General features: G+C 36.8%; 2 protein-coding genes across 6 annotated transcripts in view; both read left to right on the forward strand.

Moving 5' to 3' along the window:
* The first annotated feature begins 1,331 nt into the window (after positions 1 to 1,331).
* ears2 (glutamyl-tRNA synthetase 2, mitochondrial) lies at positions 1,332 to 16,731 on the forward strand. Of its 2 annotated transcripts, none has more exons than XM_028447958.1 (10): positions 1,332 to 2,059; positions 5,402 to 5,557; positions 8,102 to 8,291; positions 8,400 to 8,550; positions 8,683 to 9,004; positions 9,414 to 9,522; positions 11,350 to 11,503; positions 13,810 to 13,940; positions 14,024 to 14,159; positions 16,430 to 16,731. In XM_028447958.1, the coding sequence occupies exons 1-10, from the start codon at positions 1,918 to 1,920 to the stop codon at positions 16,568 to 16,570; spliced, it is 1,632 nt and encodes a 543-aa protein (XP_028303759.1). In that variant the 5' UTR covers positions 1,332 to 1,917; the 3' UTR covers positions 16,571 to 16,731. The 2 variants fall into 2 exon arrangements, with proteins under 2 accessions (XP_028303759.1, XP_028303769.1); XM_028447968.1 differs by having other exon boundaries at positions 1,940 to 2,059; positions 5,348 to 5,557.
* Positions 16,732 to 18,611: 1,880 nt separating this feature from the next.
* Positions 18,612 to 21,848, forward strand: part of LOC114470393 (ADP-ribosylation factor-binding protein GGA3-like) — a 28,563-nt gene continuing 25,326 nt past the window's right edge. For 3 of the 4 annotated variants that reach the window (XM_028458581.1, XM_028458588.1, XM_028458595.1), the window contains exons 1-2: positions 18,612 to 18,757; positions 21,084 to 21,168. In XM_028458581.1, coding sequence (XP_028314382.1) covers positions 18,715 to 18,757; positions 21,084 to 21,168 — 128 coding nt within the window. In that variant the 5' untranslated portion in view covers positions 18,612 to 18,714. Of the gene's footprint in view, positions 18,758 to 21,083; positions 21,169 to 21,848 lie in introns of those variants that run through there. The other variant, XM_028458604.1, reaches the window with a different exon arrangement.

The following is a 21,848-nucleotide window of genomic DNA, read 5'->3' on the forward strand; positions in this document are numbered from 1 at the left end:
ATTTAAGCCACTATAGTCACTGAAGACTGAACGCACCTTTAGAACAGGCTCATATTCCTCAAACAACGGCTTATTTCACCCATCAGGGTGAATAAATCACTATCTTCCGTTTGGTTGTCATGGCAGTTTGAGTATTCTTTGATCCATTGATGATGGCTTTTTATCGCGCGCGTGCACGTAAGTAACAGAACAAAGCTAAAAAAAAACTTTTCAAAAAAACAGGTCCAGGACTCAATAAAAGAGGTAAAGGCCTGCAGCTTCCCGTGAAATTAAAAGCCAGATTAACGCCCCACCAAATTAAAATGTTATCAAATAAATAATTAAAATTTAAACATCAATATTAAATTATTATTATATAAACATTTTTCATTTGTAGGAAAGTATAAGAAATAATGCAAATAAAATAAGTTAAAATAAATATGTGTTATATATAATAACACAAAGATGGTACATTTTAAATAATTTTAAACCAATTGAGCTCAGACCCAGAGGTTGTGTTCCTCATGTATACAATTTAATATAATATTATTATTATTATTATTATTATTATTATTATTATTAAAGAAGTCTATGGTGGTCCTGACTCCCGATGTCACGGTCTGAGTTTCTCCCTTAAAAGCTCAGTACGTGACTGCAACGAACTGCGATGTACCCATGCTGAATTATAATGATTTCAAAAAATTTAGTTACATTAGGTTAACTGTTATTTACTGCAATGTATATTATAATCATGTTTTTTTTTTAAATACATTATTTCTTTTTGTATGGAGTTTTATTTACAAACATGTTTTTTTTTCCAACATGTGCTTTATTTTTTTATCCAAACAGAATACAAGTAATAATGATAAATAAAAAAAAAACTGCATTGAGTAAATTATAAAACGATTTTTTTAATACAAACTCAATACATGTAATAATAATAAAAACTGCATAGAATACATTATAAAACACCTTTCTCCTGCCTCGTGTATTGAACAGTTGTACATTTTTCCCCAAGAAAAGAAGCCATTCAGCACTCCTCAAATACCATTAGCTTTGAACCTTAGCTTTGAAATTAGTAATCTCAGCACGACGGAAGTAGAAAAAAGCTAAGCGGAAGTAACATAAATTCATTTTCCGGTAGTGCGCATGCTCATTATCGATCTCAGCACAAGGTAAACTCAGACCGCGTGACACCGGCTAACTTTTGCCTCCAGTGGATGGCGGTAATGCACCGATTTGGGAGTGTTAACCACCAATAAACTTAAGAGAAGAAGAATTAGAACCATGAGAGAAGCACCGCTAAGGGGCAGTAGTGTTGTTTCTACATTAGTTGTTTTCAACGAGGAAGAAACCTCAGGGTTAACTAGACTAGCATGTCACCCTTGTGGTGAAGCTTTCTTTTCACTTTTATTATTTTTTTTTTTGCGCTGCCGTGTGTCTATCAAATAAACCATCTTTAAAGGATATACATATTCAGTCTCCTTGGCAGAGCTCAACATAATGCCGCTGCAGTCAGTGGTTTGAATATCGTAGGTGTAATACTTCAAATGGTGATACTTTTAAGTCATGACTGGCTGCATCGCTGGGAAAGACCTTAACGCTCTACTTGTGTCTTTTTGGCCTAGTAACTGTGACTTGTGTTGACTGCCTGAATGTGTTTAAAATAGTTTGTGACCTAGCAGTGCATAACAGCACTAGAGACCGTGTACGCGCACCAATACCCAGAAATAGTAAGTTGTTAGCCCCCGTGATTTATGTTAGCTCGCGATTCGACATGGATACATCGTACAAACTATTATTAGAAATACGACAGTAGATACATTGTGTAAATGCAATTAAAGAAACAATCATTGTCAACTGTTAACGCAAGTGGCAAAGTCGCGGTGTTATCACCTGTTGACTCGGTCCCCATCTTGTTTGAGACACCTGGTCGTCATGTGGCTGTGGTCAGAGCTCTGTTATAGTCGCTGGCCAGTGTTTGGGAGGATGTTTCCGTGTCTCAGACGGAGTGTTGCTGATAGGAGCTGCTCTACGGGGCACGTGGAGGTGAGGGTCAGGTTTGCCCCCAGTCCCACAGGTAAGGGCCACATCTGTTTACACACCTGTTTACATCAGCATCTCCTGCCACCTACACACCGAAAACGTATTTTATTTTGATATGTTCCAGAAGCTACATGGAGACAAAGCAGTCAGGTTAAACACATATTATGAAGTAATTTGAAAAAAGTCTGAGGCACTGATTGAGTTCTTGTGAACAACTTATTTTACTAATATTTGGGTCATTTAACTAGCTTTGATCGGATTAGTTTGATCAAAGAAGTAAACACAAATCTGTTCCTGTTATTACTTTTGTTTGCATTAAAAATAAGTTAAAGTTGTATACATAAAGGATGACATTATGCTGTCATTATTATGACATGACATCTGTCATTAGCATGAATAGAAGCGTATCATCAAACCGGAAGTCGCCATATTGGAGGTACTCAGCAGGTAAACAAAGCTGATCCCGAATGTTGAACGAAAGGAAATGGGGAACGAAGTGTCTATTGATACAGAAATGTATCAATAGCCCCGGGCCTATTAATACAGAAACATACGTTTTCCGGACTTTTAATACATAAGCGTCGCTGAGGCCATGTGGTGTAAGGCGCCGCACTCAAGGATCCTTCCTTCCGCTATTGTGGGTTTGAATCCCACTTTTATCATATGTATTTTTTCATTTTAACGTATTTAACACGGCAAATTCCACCTTTAAAAATACATATACGTTAAAAAATTAAGATTTTTTACTATTTCCTGGGTTCGGGTTAGAGCTAAAATAAAAGGGTTAATGGGGTAGCTAAAAATAAATATGAGCTAAAATAAAATTGACAGAACTTTAAGTCATGTAGTGCACCTATCACATCACCAAAACTGGCCAATGAGGGGCGCTGCGGACGGATAGACTGGTGAATTATTGCTGTGTTTTTGGCTGTACCAATCGGTCAGACCGTAAAAAACATTTGGAGTTTTATAGATGGCCAAAAGTTATAACAAATCATGGAAAACAATGTCAAAAGTTATCAGAGGAAAGGAGGTGCTTGTGGCTAGCTAAGCTAAACCAGGATCTATGAGGAAAAATCTGGACAACATCCAAATTTGTTTGACCCATTTTTTTTGTCAGGTAAGTGAATTGTTGATAGCAGCAGCTCTGAACTCATTTTCTAGTGTGATGATAATAATATAATTCATATCAAGCTACTGCATGTGGCATTATTGACTTAATATAACGTTTAATGGCCTGCTACAATAGCAACACAGTTCAAATGTAGAGCTAAAATGTGCTGTATGTCTCATTGTATTCCATGTAAAAGGTCTGACCATTATCAAAAGGATGACCCAGATTGGGTTAAGGTTAAAACCAGGTAGTTGACGATAGGGGTGTCCTGATCCAATATCAGATATCAGCCCGGTATTAGCCTGAAAACTAATATTGGATTAAAGTTTCCGGATTTTTCGTTTTTTTTTTTTTTTTTTTTTTTTTTTAATTTATTTTTCCAGTACGTTTTTTATTTATTTTATTTAATTGTAGAATACTATAGATATTATGTTGAAGGTTAAACTGTATGTAACCAATTGATTAATATGGGTCAGTTTTTCTCATAGCTACTGACTTTTGTTCTCTGTTTGAGTAACATCACTTGATCAAGCCTTTTCTAACATTCCACACTATAAAATAAGTAATTATAATTTTTTTTATGAAAGAAATGAAAGAGAGGGGAAAAAAAAGTGTGATTCATGCTGATATCGGATCAATATCGTTATCGGCCGATACGCAAGGCAGCAATATCATATCGGAAATGAAAAAGACATCGCTACATCGCTCTGCACACACCCAACACAGCATAACGTGGATGGCTGTTCATCATAGGAATGGGATCCACACAAGGTTCCTGCTGCTTAACAGAAGGTTTTCCTTGCCGCCATGATGAATTCATGTTGGGTGTGGGATACATATGTATGTGTATATACGTATATATGCATATGTCTGTATCCATAAAATGAAGAGTCCGTCCTTAAGACTGCTCTACTGTAAAGTGCCTTGAGATACCATTGGTTATGATTTGGCGCTATACAAATAAAGATTGATTGATTGATTGATTGATCGCTAGTCCACGATATCAGGATATGCAATACACGGAAGACTCTCCGGGTCGTCATTGATCCAAGATGTGGAAGCCTGCTTGTATAGATCTGCACCACCAATAAACCCTAACTTTTCCAAATATCGTGCCCTTTCCTGTGGACCAAGTCCTTCCCTGTATGCCTTTGCATCTATAACGCATTTTGAGGAGATTTTCTGTGGTTTTGGACATTTATCCTTCACAGTGTTTACTTCCGAGTGCCTCCAATATGGCTGCACATCTGGATTACTGTCCAGAACGTGACATAGGTGAAAACCCACTATAAGATGTCATGAAGGCTGTCATTAAGTGTCGTTCGTTACCCTAACCCTTATCCCGAACTCCGAACCCTAACATTACCTAACCCCACTAGATCCCTCCACCTAACCCAAAAAATGCCAACATAGCTCCAAATGTGTCATAATTTAGCTAACAACACTTAATGACAGCTTAACGACAGTCTTCATGTCACCTTATTCATGCTAATGACAGCGTAATATCAGCCTTATGTATAAAACTTCAAGTAAAGTGTTACCAAAAATCCACTGCATTAGTCTACATACATAATTTAGGTGAGTTCAACATTGTCCTTATAATCAATGACCTAACGTACTGTGTCTTCAATATCCTCACTGAGAGGCGTCTCCCAACTGTTTTCCTAAGGGGCTGGTTTTGCTCTCAGTATGATGTCCTGAGTCTTTGGCTTTTTCTGCCATAATCCAATGAACTAATATAAAATGGTGTATTTTTTCTGTGTTTTATACAACAGGCCATGTGTGGCATATAAAATGCACATGATTATCCAATCTACTTTTGGGTGTTTATTTTGGTGTAAGTTTTATTTGTTATGCTGTTACTTGAAAGCGACCTCTCTCTCTGTTATGATTGTTTATTATATTGGTAGGACGTGTCAGTCAAGGGAAATGCACATGTGACTGTTTGTAACCTTACTTTATAATCTAGATAAAAGCAATGTTTTTTAAAATGTTTTTTTAACAAGCACATGTGCTGTAAAAAAAACAAATATAAAGCAGTTGTGTATACTTAGTGAGAACACCTGAACCAGTGTTAATTAGCTAAAATAATTCATAAATGTACCTTTTTAGTAATTCAATTTTCAGTGATCTTTGCATTCTAGACTTTTGGGTATGTTTTGGATGCAAAGAAAAATGTTTCATTTTGTGTTTTGTTTTTTTTAACAGTTCTTCCAATTTAAGCCTCGATCTGCAGCCTAATGTTTTGCCTTCGTTTTTAAGGATTTTTACACCTTGGAGGTCTCCGCACGGCTCTGTACAATTATATTTTTGCAAAGAAGTATGGAGGAGTGTTTGTCCTTCGAATAGAAGACACGGATCAGAGCAGACTGGTGCCAGGAGCTGCAGAGTCCATCGAGGACATGCTGGAGTGGGCTGGTAGGACACATATTGCCTTGTTTTCTCAGTAACTTTAAAAAAAAAAAAAAAAATCTTTTAGTTTTACCTTTATTAAATCATGAGTGCCAGGTTAACCCTTTGAAAGTTTATTGCCATTTTCAAGAAAGACATGTCATTTATACAATTATTAATGTGTACTGCAAACATAATAAAAGGTTTAATCAACAACATTGCTGCTCCAGTGTGTTCTGAGCTGAAGGTATGGAAGCATATGTGTACCATAATTAAAATGGATTAACAGAAATTATTTTTCATTTTCAGAATATAGCTGCATTTTGAAACTCCTAAATAAAATTAATAATAAATAATCCAAACTGCTTTTTCATTTTCTTCTTCAAGGTTGCTCATTTTGTAACTTCATTAAAATTGTAAAGGAAATTACATTTAAGTTTTAATTTTCAAAAGATGGCCCAGCAAATGGGTACCAAAATTCAATTTGAAATGGGAAAATTTGAAAATTTAAGTGCATTAGTAGAAAGGTTGTAGCTGCGTTATTTGACTCATAAATCAAATTGATAAAAAGTAATCAGAATTGCATTTTAATTTTCTTCAACACTGCTCATTTTGTGACACAACTAAAGAAAGCAACCTTGATGAAAATTAAAATGCAGTTTGGACTATTTATTCATTTTATTTTAATTAAAAAAAATGCAGCTATATTCTGAAAATGAAAAAGCATTTCTGTTAATCCATTTTAAATTGAATCATGGTAGACATCAATTCTTCCATATGAAGGAGCCATATATAAGAAGTTGCTTTGCTTGAGTACAGAGCACTGAAGGAAATGAAAGCCTGGGAGCACAAGTTGTGATGTTACAGTCTGTGTGACGTGTTGCTGACATGTCAGCCTGCAAGACAGGTTTGATGGAAACGGCACAAGAGTGGATTTGTAGGTGAAAGTGTATTCATGTAAAGGTCTGTAGCTGGACATATTTGCAGCCAGATAAGTCTAAAGTGGTGGGTAATGGGCTTACACCCACTCACATCCACCACATACACCTAAGCTTTTGATATGATATATATTATCTTGTTTCTTTCACACAAGCAGGCCAAAGGATTGACCATCAGCATTTCTAATATGTTGACATTTAACAGTTGTAGACGGGACAAAATGTGTTACATTTAATAATATTTTACCTGTGCCGTCCACTCCTTTTCCTGGGAGGACGGTGTGTGCTGCATCGCGGAGCTGATCAGCTGTGTGCACCCGAGGTGGGCTGCTTGTTACAGACTGATGTTTAACACTGTGTATAACGTAAAGTCATAGTTTGAAAAACATGATACCACAACTTTAAAAGTGAGAGTCCTAGAGCGGAGCTTTCATACCCGACACTTCTCTCTGTTTCAGGGCGGTGGACACAGAAGCATGCGTGTGTGTGCGCCTCACCTCTGCTGTGTATCTGTGAATACGGACTATAAGCAACAGCAGGTTTTGCGATGCAACAGTCAGGAAATATGTCCTTGCTCCGTTTATGTTGATGGAGGCTTCACATAGTTTCAGTGTGTCTGCCTCTGCAGCTTAAAGAGTAAATAAACCCTGCTTTCTGCTGACCTGCCACTAGGAGGGAAATTTGCAAAATGCCTTGATTATAGGCGTTACTGTTGTAGCAGTAAGACACGCCCACTCAGGAAGCCCTTAGCGCTGTGAGCAAAGACAGGTGGTAATCCACACAATGATGTGTCTGTAAACATACACAGGAAGTTCATAAGCTGAGATGTGTAACTAATACCACAGGCACATTCAATCATGACGTGACACTCACACACAGCCTTACAGAAACCCTCCTTCCTCCTTTCAGCTTTTATAGGAGGAGCTGGGCCAACAGGGAAAGTTGATGACGCAGGGCAATCCACAGCATCTCTTTCAGCCAATAGCAAAATTCATTTGTAATAGCCGGCATTCAGTCGTTCACCCCGTAGTGGCCAGTAACTCTGACATTTTACAACTAAATACGCAAAATTAAAATACTTTTACTAAAAAGTGGGACAAAGATCAATTAACAACACCACTTAATACCCAATTACATGTATTCAGTAGAAAACAGTGGGTTTGGGGTTTAGTTACTCTTTAATCTCCAACTTTCTAGTAGTCTACACAGTTTGCTGTTCAGGGACTAAATTAAATGGTTTAGCTCACATTTACACCTGCAAGTGCTCGGTCTGCATCGTATTTTTAAAAGCGGAGGTCCCGTAACATGGTACCGTTTGATTTTCCGTGAATCTGTTTCAGTTAGTACCAAAGGAATTTGGTCATTACTCAAAAAATTAAAAAAAAAACAACCTGAAATCATATGATCGGATTGGTGATAATTTTTTTTAAACTCACGGATGGGTGATCGGCCTAAAAATCCTGAACGTGTAAAACTAATTGTAATACATAAAAATTGCCACTGGCTCGGTAATTAGAAAACACCTAAGCTTGTTTTCTGAAAAAGAATGAATCCAAAGGAGTAAACTTTTACAAACCATTGTAACTGATCACCATTTTCTGTGCGCTGAGGCTGAAACAACTTTCTCCTGCAGGTATTCCTCCAGATGAGAGCCCTCGTCGAGGAGGCCCACTTGGTCCTTACCTGCAGTCTCAGAGATTAGACCTGTACAGTCAGACAGCTCAGCAGCTTGTCTCCAGTGGTCACGCTTATTACTGTTTCTGCAGCTCTCAGAGACTTGAGCTGCTCAAAAAGGAGGCCTTGAGGTCCGGGCAGACTCCTAGGTGACAACTCATGAATGCACTACCGGATTTCACCCAGTTTCTGGGAATCGGAGAACATCCAATTTGTTCTTTGTATTTGGACACTGACTGCTTGTTTGTGTTTTCTAGGTACGACAACAGGTGCCGTCACCTGCGATTGGATCAGGTCCAGGAGAGGTTGGCTCAGGGAGTGTCACATGTGATTAGGTTTCGTCTGGAGGAGGATGCAGAGCCTTTTCAGGATCTGGTCTTTGGATGGAATTGGCATGAGGTGGCTCAGGTAAGGGCTGTATAAGTACATTTTTAATTTAATAGATACAATAACTATACATCTCTAAATTAGTTCAACTTAAACTTAAAAAACTTTTTTTTTCATTCCTTTGTTTTTTGTACCTCTGGTCTTTTGTCTTAGGTGGAGGGGGACCCAGTGGTAATGAAAGCAGATGGTTTTCCCACATACCACCTCGCTAACATCGTGGATGACCGTTACATGAGAATTAGCCATGTGCTGCGTGGGTCAGAGTGGCTTATCTCCACCTCCAAACATCTCCTCATGTACCGAGCTCTGGGATGGCAGCCTCCTACCTTTGGACACCTCCCTCTCTTGATGAACAAAGATGGCAGCAAACTGTCTAAAAGGCAGGGAGACCTTTTCATTCAGAGGTTCAAGAAGGATGGCGTCCTGCCAGAGGCTCTATTGGACATCACAACAAACTGTGGCTCAGGATTCAACGGTGAGTGGCAGAGGTGGATTAAAATAAATAGGAGGAAGAGAGGGTTTGTAAAACTTCATTAGTTTAAGGAAATGAATCAGTGGCCTGCCTCTCCACTGTGTTAAAGAAACAATACAAAGTAGCAGCAGCGGCCAACTATCAGGACGAAGGCTCTGTGAGTTGAAATAATGATTTTACACCTCAAGAGTGCCTCGGATCTTCATTTTTGGCTGCTGCAATTTTGTATTGTTCTTTTGACATACTGGAGAGGCATGTCACTGATTCCCTTCTTCGAACGACTTTTTTGTCAACGTTCCAATAGCACCTGAGGAGCACCTTGCAGTGGCATGTTGAACACGGGACCCCACGCAGCGCTCACCCACCCCTGCTTTTGATTGTTTTAACTTTTTGTGTTTGTGTTTTCCAATAGCAAATCGAATAGGCCGGAGGATTGATGAACTGATTTCTGAGTTTAATCCTACAAAGATCACGACTCACTCTGCTCTGTTGGACCTGGAAAAACTAGCCGAGTTCAACAGGTGAGCCACAAGGTTTTCTCTCTCTCGGATTAAATTAAGTCTTTGCTGTAATTTGGGTCTCATCTTTGTCTGCATCACATCAACTAGTGAGCGACACGCTCACCCAGGTGACCCAGCTTGGGTGTGATCAGATCCAAACTGGTGTCCATGTTGCGCTATATTAGCCACGGTTCCCCTTCGCCTAATCCTCAGCTACCATGATGCATATTCTGCTGCCTCAATGACATCCTTGATGGCCCTTTGCTTACTGGTCCCTGTGATGCCCAACATGTTGTAAGCTTTGCACAAAGGTTGCCCTTCAAACCCTCTGCATTCCACCTCTTTGGGCTCACCTGTTGCTATGGTACTCCCCCTCTTGTTCTCCTTGGTCTCATCAATGTGGTCCTCTCTGGGGATGTTAGTTCCTGGAGAACAATCAGTTCTGAGATGAGTAGCATGTCTGGCCACAAAGCTGTAGTGGAAACAGCTTCTGGGAATTTCAGTTGCCTTCTTCAGGTCAACTCTCGCCTCCCAGTCGTGTGCTGTTGTTAACAGGCCTGAGGAGGAGGTCTTGGCAGCTTCCTCAGCCCAGATGGAAGTGATGCTGTTTTTCACATGGCGGAGGTACTTCTAGTGGCTAATCCCACTGCTGATTGTGTTCGCTATTGCACTCAGAACTTGGTTGTGACACAGGCATTAGGGTCCCTCGCTCAAGGCTTTCAAACAGCAGCTGAGGATGTGCTGCAAGGTCTCCCTGGTGCACATTAGCACAATATCAATGATCTTGGTAATTCTACCACTCTTTCAAAAGAGTGCCCATATTGTTAATTATTGTAATTTACTCGGGACAATCAAATTTATTTTTATCCTGGAGAGCTTCATTGAGAATAACCTCATTTTCAAGACAATCCTGGAAGCTTTTAGGTTTAAAGGTTATTTTTACTGCCCCTTTAAGTATTGAACCCACAGTGGATTTGAATTGGTGACTCTCCAGTTACAAGCTACCATTTGGCCAGCCACCACTGCCTAAATTAACTTATTTTATTTATTTTTTTAAGTATTTGACCATCTAACACTTCATAGATAAACATAGCTAATGATAGTATTGCCTTCGCAGATTTTTGACACTTCTCTGTTTGCTAAATGCTATGCTGCAGTTTGGCCAGCAGATGTCATTGTATCTCTTAGTAATTGCTCTTAACTCTGTACCTTTTTAACCACATTGTTTGATTATGATTCACATGTTCAGAAAGCTTTGGTTTCTCTTTTAAATATATAAACACATCTGTTTACCTTATTCACAGTTGGATTGGTTTAATTTCCACAAAAATCACAGTAACAAAATAATTTTTGGGCTGAAGAGCAGTTTTTACTGTTTTATAAACAATCAGCAAGACTAAACACATTACACACACATAATATATGTATCATCTAGAAAAATGTAAAGTCATGGTGTATAATACATTAAAACTTTTTTAAGCAATTCAGGCTGATTTCATAGTGAGCAGCACTGTTGTGAGTGATTGTGAAATCCAAAATGAGGCTCTGCACCTTTCTGTGACGTACAGTTCCATATTTGAATGGAAAATGCAAAAATGTAGCCATTTTTAACAAATATAATGAACAATGAATGTATCAGTGGATAAATCAAAATAAATGGATCTGTGGAGAAATGGTCCATTTAATTTATTTGATCATTATTTGTTTTTTCTTTAATGGGTGAGAGGTGAGGCTCTGCCTGCCCTGACTGCACATCTCTGACATATTTGTCAAAACTGGCAGTGTTGGCTGCACAAAGTTATCTTTGACATCACTGATTTTTACATGACCACCTTCTTCTTGTGTCAGAATCCACCTGCAGCAGCGAATTGACAAAAAAGAACAGTGTCGTCAGCTGATTGAAGACCTTCAGGCTAAAATCCAGCAGACCTACACAGAACTGATGCAGGACAGCGATGTTCTCCAGGAAGACTATATCAAACGCATCTTACATCTACGTAAGGTAAGACAATTTGACCAAATCTTTGCTGTTAACAGCCATTTTTCCCATTTTCAGCTGTGATTTTTTTTCATCATCAAACCCTAATTCTTTTGAAACAGTAACATCATGCTTCTCTGTCGTGTTTGGTTGCCCTGATTCCTTAAAACCACAGACCTTGTTAACCCAGGCGTCACCCGAGCTGATATGACTCTGTCATTATTGGTATCATTCTTATCATATCAGGGGTTGTGTTAACTGATTATTTTCAGTCGTTGACCATTTTTTTAAAAACAGTGACAGAAAATTCAGTCAAAGTCTGTCCGTGACAATAGTCCCTGTAGTAATCACACTTAATTAGTGCTGTCACTTTAACGCGTTAATTGACTACAGGAAAAAGTAACGCACTAAAAAAATTAACGCTGTTAACTCATTCACTGCCAGCCATTTTCAGAGTAGCCAACCCCTTATTGCCAGGCGTTTTAGATGATTTTCACAGATTTTTTTTTTTTAAGACAGAATATTTTGTACTATGACAATCTGAAATCTAAAACCAGATTCTGAAAGATTACACTATTTTCTTTCTAACTTTTTTTGTTGTGTGACAAAAAGCTGAGAAAAACGTCTTTTTCTGAAAAAACCTATTAGTGACTTTGAAGCATTTTTTTTTTTTGCTTTAGGGACACCTCAACATTGGTTTCTATCTATAAAACAACACTGAGGCTGGGCTTTTGATGGCAAAATTATTATTAATTTTCTATCTTTGTCAGAGTTGAATGGTTTTTTTACTGTATTTTGGCATTCCTCCAAGTCTCTCCCCCGTCTTTCTCCCCACACACAACTTCCTCCTCCTCCCGGACATGCCGAGTGTCATCGCTTGCTCTGTTTTTTGATCGTTTTCTCTCACCATTGCCACACTCTCAATAGTCCACTTAGGTTCCACACATGCTCTGGTTGAGTGTGAGCTGCTGGGAACTTCAGCATCAACTCTCGTAGCGCCATTTTCTGTCTTGTAAACTCTTTTCCTCTCCCTCTGAGCTCTGCCCATCACAGGTGATCTCTCATCCAAAGGTGCACTGCTGCCACCTTCATGTCACCAGTTGGTCACTACATCATGATACAAGTTAGATATTCACTGGAGAGCTTTGTCACTCTGTCTTCTAGCAACCCCAGCCGAAAAACACAATTGACGTTTTTGGCAGTCAATGAGTTCATCGTTTTTTTTTGTTTTGTTTTTTTAGCACTACAAAGAGTGCAGAACCTTTCTCATTTCAAGAGTTCCCAGTATACTCATAATACTGATGCACAGACTACAATAACGAGATGGGAAACTGCCAAGCTTCTCAGCTTCGATTGCGTTCATTTTGGCTTAGAAACTCACCGGGTAAAAAACAAAAGCCCAATTGTATGCAAATGGTGCAAGAATGGGTTTGTAGAATACCAAAGCCTCCGATACCACCACAATGCTAAACATGTAGCTGCCTAGCATGAACAGCTAGTGCGGACACTCGGACAGTGCTAACTGCAACATGCTGAGAGCATGCCGTGTTGCCAAAACTGGACAAGACAACGACAAAGTTCAGAGCCAAAGTTCATGACTGACAAATGAACTAAGTCACTAAAAAAACAAACAAGTTTAGTGTTCATTAATTGTGTTGCTCAGAAAAGTGTTCTTACCGTTTTTGATTTGCTAACTTCATAACACTACATATGGACCTGATGTTTTATTTCATTTGTATTTTCTATTATTTAGAGATTGAGTAAAGGACATCAATATTTCCCCTTGATGATCTAAACTAAAGATGTCAGCAGCCCTTGGGACTAGTCTCACATACAGAGGAATGGAAATGTCTACAAGTCTGTTACAAACAATAAATGACTTCATAAAGCCACTTTGTTTTTCAGCAATTTTTTAGGTAGGATTGAAAAAGAGATTAATTAATTAATTACAGAGCATTATTAACTAATCACATTTTTTTAATCTCTTGACAGCACTACACTTGATACACTTGTAAGCACAAGCAGCACACAATTCAAGGCTGTGCGGGCTAGGAAGAAAGATAATCAGGGGATTTTTATAACCCTGTCAGTTAAAATGACAGACGACAATGCTGGCACGTACGCTCAAATATTTATATCATGTGACTTTGGGTTATTCGCGGAAATTTGGGGAGATTTGACGGTTTTAGTTTCATACTTTTACTCACTGTCTGCATCAATTAACCTGTTGTGGTTTTTGAGGGATTATTTCTGATAGCGTTCTATTATTTCCGATAGCGTTCTCCTGTCTGGCTAGTCATACTGAAACTGTCCACTTCTCCTTGTTACAGGGTCACATCTGTTCTCTGAATGAGCTCATAAGTCCTGTTTATGCCTACCTGTGGGTGTGTCCCTCCTTCTCCAGCCAGCAGGTGGCAGCTCTAACAACAGAGGGGCCACACATTGCACTTTTAGTTCTGAGGTTGGTCAGTAATTGGCATTTTAATCCTCTCTGCATTCACAGCTTTTTGGCAACACTGTGACCATATCTGTCTGTGATTTTAGGTTAATAGAGAAGCAAGGAGAGGAGCTGTCTGTAGAACAACTCAATAAGAATATGAAGACTGTGGCTAAGCAGGCAAAGAGCACCAAATATAGAGAAGTAATGAAGCTGCTGCGTCTGGCTCTCAGCGGTCTGCAGGTAACCAACAGACATCATATGATTAGTATGCACAGACTGAAGACAAGCTTCCTTTATGAAACCAGCGTGTGAAACATTACTGACATCCTTTCCAAAAAAAAAATGCTTTTGTTCCTTTAATCATACAAAAAATGTATGTCACACGTGTTAAGGCAGCTGTTATGATGTAATCTATTTCAAGACAATTTCTTCCATAAAGGGAGTCCTCATTCCAGTACTTTTTTACCCATGCTAATGAAGATGTAACATTAGAAAAGCAGTAAAAGCAAAAACACGGTTTTAAAGTGGCCCAAGTTGTTGCCTAGTGGTCAAGGGTTAAGGTCAGAAAGAGTGAATTACAAACTTAACACATGTGGGTTGTCACTCTATAGACTGAGACTAATACAGTCATGTTGTCACATTCCTTTAACTTTCTGCAATAGTATCCATTTGGATTGCAAGTAGATTGGGCATAATTCAACTTTCATTTTTGTTATATTTTATGTTTAAAAAAAAGTCCTTAACTCATTTAAGCCATTTTCAAAATTTTGTTTTAGAGCGTTTTGACAAATTTTTAAAGACCCACAAAATATTTATAATACTATGACAATCTGAATTCTGAGAGGAGGATTAAAGTCTATAATTTCATCAGAAAATGTTTTGTTTATAGCTTGTTTTGTTCTTCTGTAATCGGCAGTTGAATAGAGGCAAGTTTCACACAAATCGCCAGTTTGTGACAAAAAGCTGAGAAAAACGGCTTTTTCTGAAAAAACCTATTAGTGACTTTGAAGCAATTTTTTCTTTTGTATTAGGGACACCTCAACATTGGTTTCCTTCTATAAAACTACAAAAACAACACTGAGACTGGGCTTTTATTGGCAAAATTATTATTATTTTGCTATCTGGGTCAGAGTTTAATGGTTTTCTTACTGTATTTTGGCTGTCTCTCCCCCCGTCATTCACCACACACGCAACTTCCTCCTCATTCCAGACATGCCGAGTGTCAGCGCTTGCCCCATTTTTTTTGATCGTTTTTCTCTCACCATCACGACACTCTCAATAGTCCACTTAGGTTCCACACATGCTCTGGTCGAGTGTGAGCTGCTGTGAGCTGGTGGGAACTTCAGCATCAACTCTCGTAGCGCCATTTTCTGTCTTGTAAACTATTTTCCTCTCCCTCTGAGCTCTGCCTATCACGGGTGATCTTTCATCCAAAGGTGAGCTGCTGCCACCTATATGTCAACAGTTTGTCACTACATCATAATACAAGTTAGATATTCACCGGAGAGCTTCTTACACTGTCTCCTAGCAACCCCAGGAGAAAAACACAATTAACTTCTATATTCACGTCACAATTCACGTCTTGAATGGCACTCAATGGGTTGATTCCTGAATTTGTTTGTTTTTCAAAAATCAGTTTTTGCGAAATACATTTTTCTCATGCCCAAATAAAGTCAAAAGTATAGCGTTCACTGTGTGGTGCAAATGGGAAAAATTGCTCAAAAATACAGTGCATTATTAGTGATGCAGAGGCCTTAACAAACAAGTTTGATTTTAAAAAGTTGTGTGCTGTTATGTATTTGACAGTTGGACTTAAGTTGGTAAAGACCTACAATCACAGAACCAGTGTGTGATACTACATTTACACAAATATTTATAAGTGAAAGGACGATCACTCACTCACAGTATCCCTGATAGCAGAAACTCAAAGCCACTTAATGGCTCAAAAATGAAACTTTAAAAAAAGTCAAGAGGACTTGCTTTTAATAAGTCTTGAGTGATTCCTCCCCTAACATGTCCGTAAGAATATGTATTTACAATCGTTCTCACAGGAATGTTTTCCCATGTGACCAAAAACAATCACAGCAGTGGAAGAAATCCGACAGCCAGACTAACTGATGTCTAACGTCAACATATCCAGTGTTGACTCAGTCAACAAATACCACTGTTAGCTTTTCATCACTGCTCAGCTTTGAGCAAATGATTCAAAACAACCTTGACTTCATCTCAAGTGCTTACTTTCATTTCATCACTACTAAAACTGCTTTATTTTAACCGCTCTTTGAGTTACATGTATTACACTGTCATAAAATGACGATAGCATGACTCAAACTCTTTAAAACTGCTGATAGTGTGTAATGGTTTTAAAGTTCCCACAGTGACAAAGTAAAGCTGCTCACAGCTAGGGACAGGAATACTTAAGGTGGAAGTTGTTTCTGATTGCGTTTCTCAGTATTTGTTTGCAGTGTTACTTCATGACCTCTAATCTTCTGTTCCCTTCTGACGTGCAGCAAGGTCCCAGTGTCGCTGAGATGATGGTCTCTCTGGGACGTGCAGAGACCAGCCGGCGGCTCCAGAAACTTCTGCAGATTTCAGAATCAACAGCTGATCAAAACCTAATGAATGCGGTTCCTTCCAGACCTGTGCACTGAGAAGGACACGTTGGACCTTACATGTAGTGACGGACAAGCCACATTCAGACGTTTAAAGTGTTGATTGTGCATTTTTCTCAGTTTAAAGTCAGCTGACGACTTGAGTGTGTTCTCTTTTTTAATGATTTGTGTTGTATTAAAAAAAACACCAATAAATGATGGAGAACTGAAACAGTCACTTTTTGCACAAGTGAAACTGATTTTTCAACGTAGTAATAGCAGCATAACTGTTGACAAACTATGTTAGAGCAAAAATCCTGTTTCATTTAAAAGGTGATTGCACCGGATTAAGAAATTACAATTGTGTACAACTTTAGAAGACATGTTTGATTTGGTGTGATGATTTTACACGCACAAAATATTTCATGTCCTGTACATTCCTGAGAACTTGATGGTTTTGAATGAATATTAATCAAATCAAAGCATATAGGCTGTACATTTGTAATTAACAGATTAACTTCATCACATGTTATATTGACATATAATTACTTATATTTGGATGAACAACATGCAAGACCATATATTTTTTAAAAGCATTTGCTGTTTCTATGACTTTATCATTGTCTTATATCTACTAGCACACAAAAGTTGTGTCCATAATCATATCTTCAGAATAGTAAAAAAACATATTGTATTCATTGTGAATGGTCCAGAAATGAAGATAAGTCATCCACTACGCATTTTGCCCCATGATCCATTTAATCATGAGTAGAATCATTAAATGTAAGACAAACCAATAGCAATACATTGTTCTTTGTAATTTTGTGCAGCGGTTGAGTTGTTGACTATTTAAAATGGCAATATTAAAAGTTGTCAATAATTATTGTGAAGTAACGTAACACAAGCACAAGTGACAAGTGACTAAATGTTTTTTTTCTAGTATCTGTACTGTGCTTTTTTTTGGTGACTTTTTACTTTTACTCCTTGCTTTTTTAAACAAATATCTACTTTTTACTTATTACATTTTAAAAATGACCTTGTTACATTTAGGACCTATGAAGATGACATCATGATGTAAAAAAAAATGCAAAATTTTGGTAGTTTTTTCTGTTAGGCAAATCCCTTAGTTTTATGGTTCAACATTTTCAAATTTTTAAAAAGTTAAACTCAAAGCTGCTTTGGTTTAATTGAGCATTTGCAATTTTTCTTGACATTTTATTTAGAAATTGTATTTATTATGAGTGCTAAAATCTCCAGGTGTTAAAAGTTAACAGATTTAACTTATTTCCATGTACCAGTCTTCTGCAAGTTCTTAAAATATAAAATATTTTTTACTTAAGTACATTTAACAGCATATACTTTTTTACTTTTACTCAAGTAAGGTTGCAATGTTAAAAGTTTTGAGATACAGTAACTCTCATATTCAGTATCTGAGATTGTATACAGAGAGACGTAGTTAAAGGTTTTGCTGAACCAATCAGTCAATTTATTACTGATGAACAGAAATAAATCAAGTCAATAGGATATAACAAGCACTCATCTAATACACAGCTGTGGCCCTCAGGGTCCGCTCACTCCTTGGCCCTGAACGTAGTTCTTTCAGCATTTTTATTCTGTGTTATCTAATGTGTGTCATCCCTTGGCTGGGACATGTCTTCTTTTGTTATGACGTATGACATTTGTGATTGTCAGGGTCAAACATTGGCTCATCAAAGATGAAGACACACAACTTATGTAGGTCAAAGCATAGATTTCAAAAGTTAATATCTCTTGTAATTAGAAGATATTTTACACTTAAAAATCAAACGGTCAATTTATTGTAGTTAGTTAAAGATGACATTTACTGCTGATTTAAAGCAATACAAATTATGTTCAACAATTATTGATTTATTATTTATCATTTAGGGGTCTATTGTGTCTGCTTATTTGATTTATTAGATATATGCATATTAGTTGTTTAATGAGTATTGAGTTTGATATTTAAAATAGAATTATTCTTAATGGTTAACAATTTAGATTTTGTTCAAACAGTTTTGAACAGGAGAGGCACGTGCGAAGCTCCGGGGGTGTATAGCGTAACTTGGTTAGTGTGTCAGGAATGTGTTCGTGTCACATGTCAGCTTTAACACCAGGCAGTGGTTTGACTTCTCCTTCACTGGCTCTCACACGCAGAAAGAACCCAGTGGAAGACCGTCTGCGCCTCCATGGCCAGCGCTGACAGCTCTCCTCCGTTTGAGTCTTTACTCAGTAAGTAACGTGTTAGTTTGAGCAGTTTACAGTGTAAACTTTACACACAGACGTGTTGCTGCTCAGCGCTATCTTTAGTCAGCACATGACTACACTTTATTGAGCACGGACGGGTTCGCTTGTTGTTTCATCTGAGTTTTCTATAACTAGGTAAAATAATCTGTTCAGTTTAGTTAGTTTTTAGGTCAGGGTGGGAAACTTGTGACTTGCGGACCAAGTTCATAGACTAATTCATCCTTCAGGTAATAGAGCTGGTGATTCTGTTTTATTTTACATTCAGTTCATTATTTTTCAGTCACTGTGACTAATGCTGAACATTACAAAGTCACTCCAACTTGGTTTTAAAAATATTAATGTCTACATTAAGAATGGATCCCACTGCATTACACACGGTAAAAATAGTTTTAAATGAATGATTTCAGAAGATTGTGTAAATCGATGTCGGGCCATTGAAACTGGCAAAATCGATTTAAATTTATGAAGCATTTTTCCTTTTTTCAAAAACCAGATTTACAACAATATTTCTGAAATGTGTGATATTTCATTTCTCGTAAAAATATAATGTCAATGTTAAATCTAAATATCACAGGTGAAACTAAATATTTAGCTAATGTGCAAATTCACCAGTAGTACTAAAATAAAAACTAATTCTGGTGAATTTGCATATTAGCTACAGTAAATATTTAGTTTCACCCGTGACATTTAGATTTAATGTTAAGATTTAAGATTTACATTTAACATTTAAGATTTACATTTAACATTTAGATTTAACATTGACATATTTTTGCGGGGGAAAAAAATCACAAATTTCACATGTATTGCTGTAAATCTGGTCAAAAGTAACATAAAAATGTTTTTGTTTGTTACTAAATGTCATGTTTTAAATCTATGAATCATCTTTCCTTTTTTAAAAACCAGATTTACAACAAGATTTCTGAAATTTGTGATATTTTATTTCTCGTAAAAATATAATGTCAATGTTGAATCTAAATCTAAATGTCACAGGTGAAATTAGATATTTAGCTAATGTGCAAATTCACCAGTAGTACTAAAATAAAAACTCATTCTGGTGAATTTGCATATTAACTACAGTAAATATTTAGTTTCAGATGTGACATTTAGATTTTACATTTAACATGTATATTTAGATTAAATATTTAACATTTAGATTTAAAATTTACATTTAACATTGACATTTTTGCGAGAAAAAAATCACAAAGTATTGCTGTAAATCTGGTCAAAAGTAACGTAAAAATGTTTTTGTTTGTTACTAAATGTCATGATTAAATCTATGAATCATCTTTCCTTTTTTTAAACCAGATTTACAACAATATTTCTGAAATTTGTGATATTTCATTTCTCACAAAAATATAATGTTAAATCTAAATGTCACAGGTGAAACTAAATATTTAGCTAATGTTCAAAGTCACCAGTAGTACTAAAATAAAACCTCATTCTGGTGAATTTGCATATTAACTACAGTAAATATTTAGTTTCAGATGTGACATTTAGATTTTACACTTAGCTTTACATTTAACATGTTTATTTACATTCAATATTTAACATTTAGATTTAAGATTTACATTTAACATTGACATATTTTTGCGAGACAAAAATATCACAAATTTCACAAGTATTGCCATAAATCTGGTAAAAAGTAATGTAAAAAATGTTTGTTTGTTACTAAATGTTGCAAAAAGGTACTATTTATTTTAGCATTGTTGCTAAATGTGCAACTTTACAATCGGTGCCCCATACATATAGTCAAATGAATGAGCATATTAACACTTAACTATTTGAAAGTACATGTATAAAAATCAAATCTACCTCTGCAGTAGGAAGAAAACAGGAGGACTATTCAATTACAATTTCAGTTTAGACAGGTTTTTTTTTTTTTTTTTTTTAAACAAATCTGTTATATGTTAATTGTAATCCTTCCACCAACCCATTTTCCAACCAGCTTGCTCCTTTTCAAAGTGACACTTTTCAAGATACATTTAGAATTTTTGAGTTTATTTTTCCTAATTTCTAATGCTGTTACATACACTATATATCTCTGAAAAGATCACATGAACTGAAAACTGAAAATATTGTTAGCACATACATTTCTACCAAATGTATCTTGTTTGTCTATTGAAGAGGAACCATTTCTGTCCATTGATGTATTTCAGTCATCAGTGTTTTTTGGATTTATTATGTTTAATCTATGCTAATAAAGGCACCTTATAAATGTATATATTTTTTATTATTTTTATTCCTACAATGACAAGAAAGCTGTCTTTGAAGATGCTCCTTATTTGTCTGTTTTTTTATTTTATTTTTTCAGATCAGGCCACAGATCCAGACAATCAGGAGGACAGATGTGACAACATCAGGAGCTTCTATCAGCTTGTCAATGAAGAAAGTGATGGGTAGGAAGCAGAATGTGGCCTGTCATCAATTCAATCTAGATTTACAAAAAGCAGTACGCAGTCTCCTTCTCCTCCTCCAGAGTTGTTATGTTTTGCAATGAATGCAATGATTTGTGCCATTGAAATAGACTTTAGTGCAACCTCAGTGTTGAAAAAGAGTTGCTCCACCTTCTGTTGCCATCAGTTAGTCAGTTACATAATAAAGTGTTCATGTAATTTCAGGACTGTTCCAACTCTTTAGCTAATGTTAAAGTTTTATTTTAAAGCCAATTTTAGGGTGTTTTTTAGAGTTGGGTAGGCTCCTACACGTACAGGTGCTGGTCATATAATTAGAATATAATGGAAAAGTTGATTTATTTCAGTAATTCCATTCAAAAAGTGAAACTTGTCTATTATATTCATTCATTACACACAGACTTATGTATTTCAAATGGTTATTTATTTTAATTTTGATGATTATAACTGACAACTAATGAAATTCCCAAATTCAGTATCTCAGAAAATTAGATTATTACAGTGAAGACCAATAGAAAGAAAATGATTTCTAGAAATGTGGGACAACTGAAAAGTATGAACATGAAAAGTATGAGCACTCAATACTTAGTTGGGGCTCCTTTTGCCTGAATTACTGCAGCAATGCGGTGTGGCATGGAGTCCATCAGTCTGTGGCACTGCTCAGG

Source organism: Gouania willdenowi, chromosome 1 (assembly GCF_900634775.1).
Source record: "Gouania willdenowi chromosome 1, fGouWil2.1, whole genome shotgun sequence".
NCBI lineage: Eukaryota > Metazoa > Chordata > Actinopteri > Blenniiformes > Gobiesocidae > Gouania > Gouania willdenowi.

Excerpts from the sequence above, each read along its gene's own strand:
- ears2 (XM_028447958.1), top strand. The coding sequence starts at position 1,918 with ATGTGGCTGTGGTCAGAGCTCTGTTATAGTCGCTGGCCAGTGTTTGGG. Across the intron at positions 13,941-14,023 it reads ATTGCACTTTTAGTTCTGAG|GTTAATAGAGAAGCAAGGAG; the intron begins GTTGGTCAGTAA and ends CTGTGATTTTAG. Across the intron at positions 14,160-16,429 it reads TGGCTCTCAGCGGTCTGCAG|CAAGGTCCCAGTGTCGCTGA; the intron begins GTAACCAACAGA and ends TCTGACGTGCAG.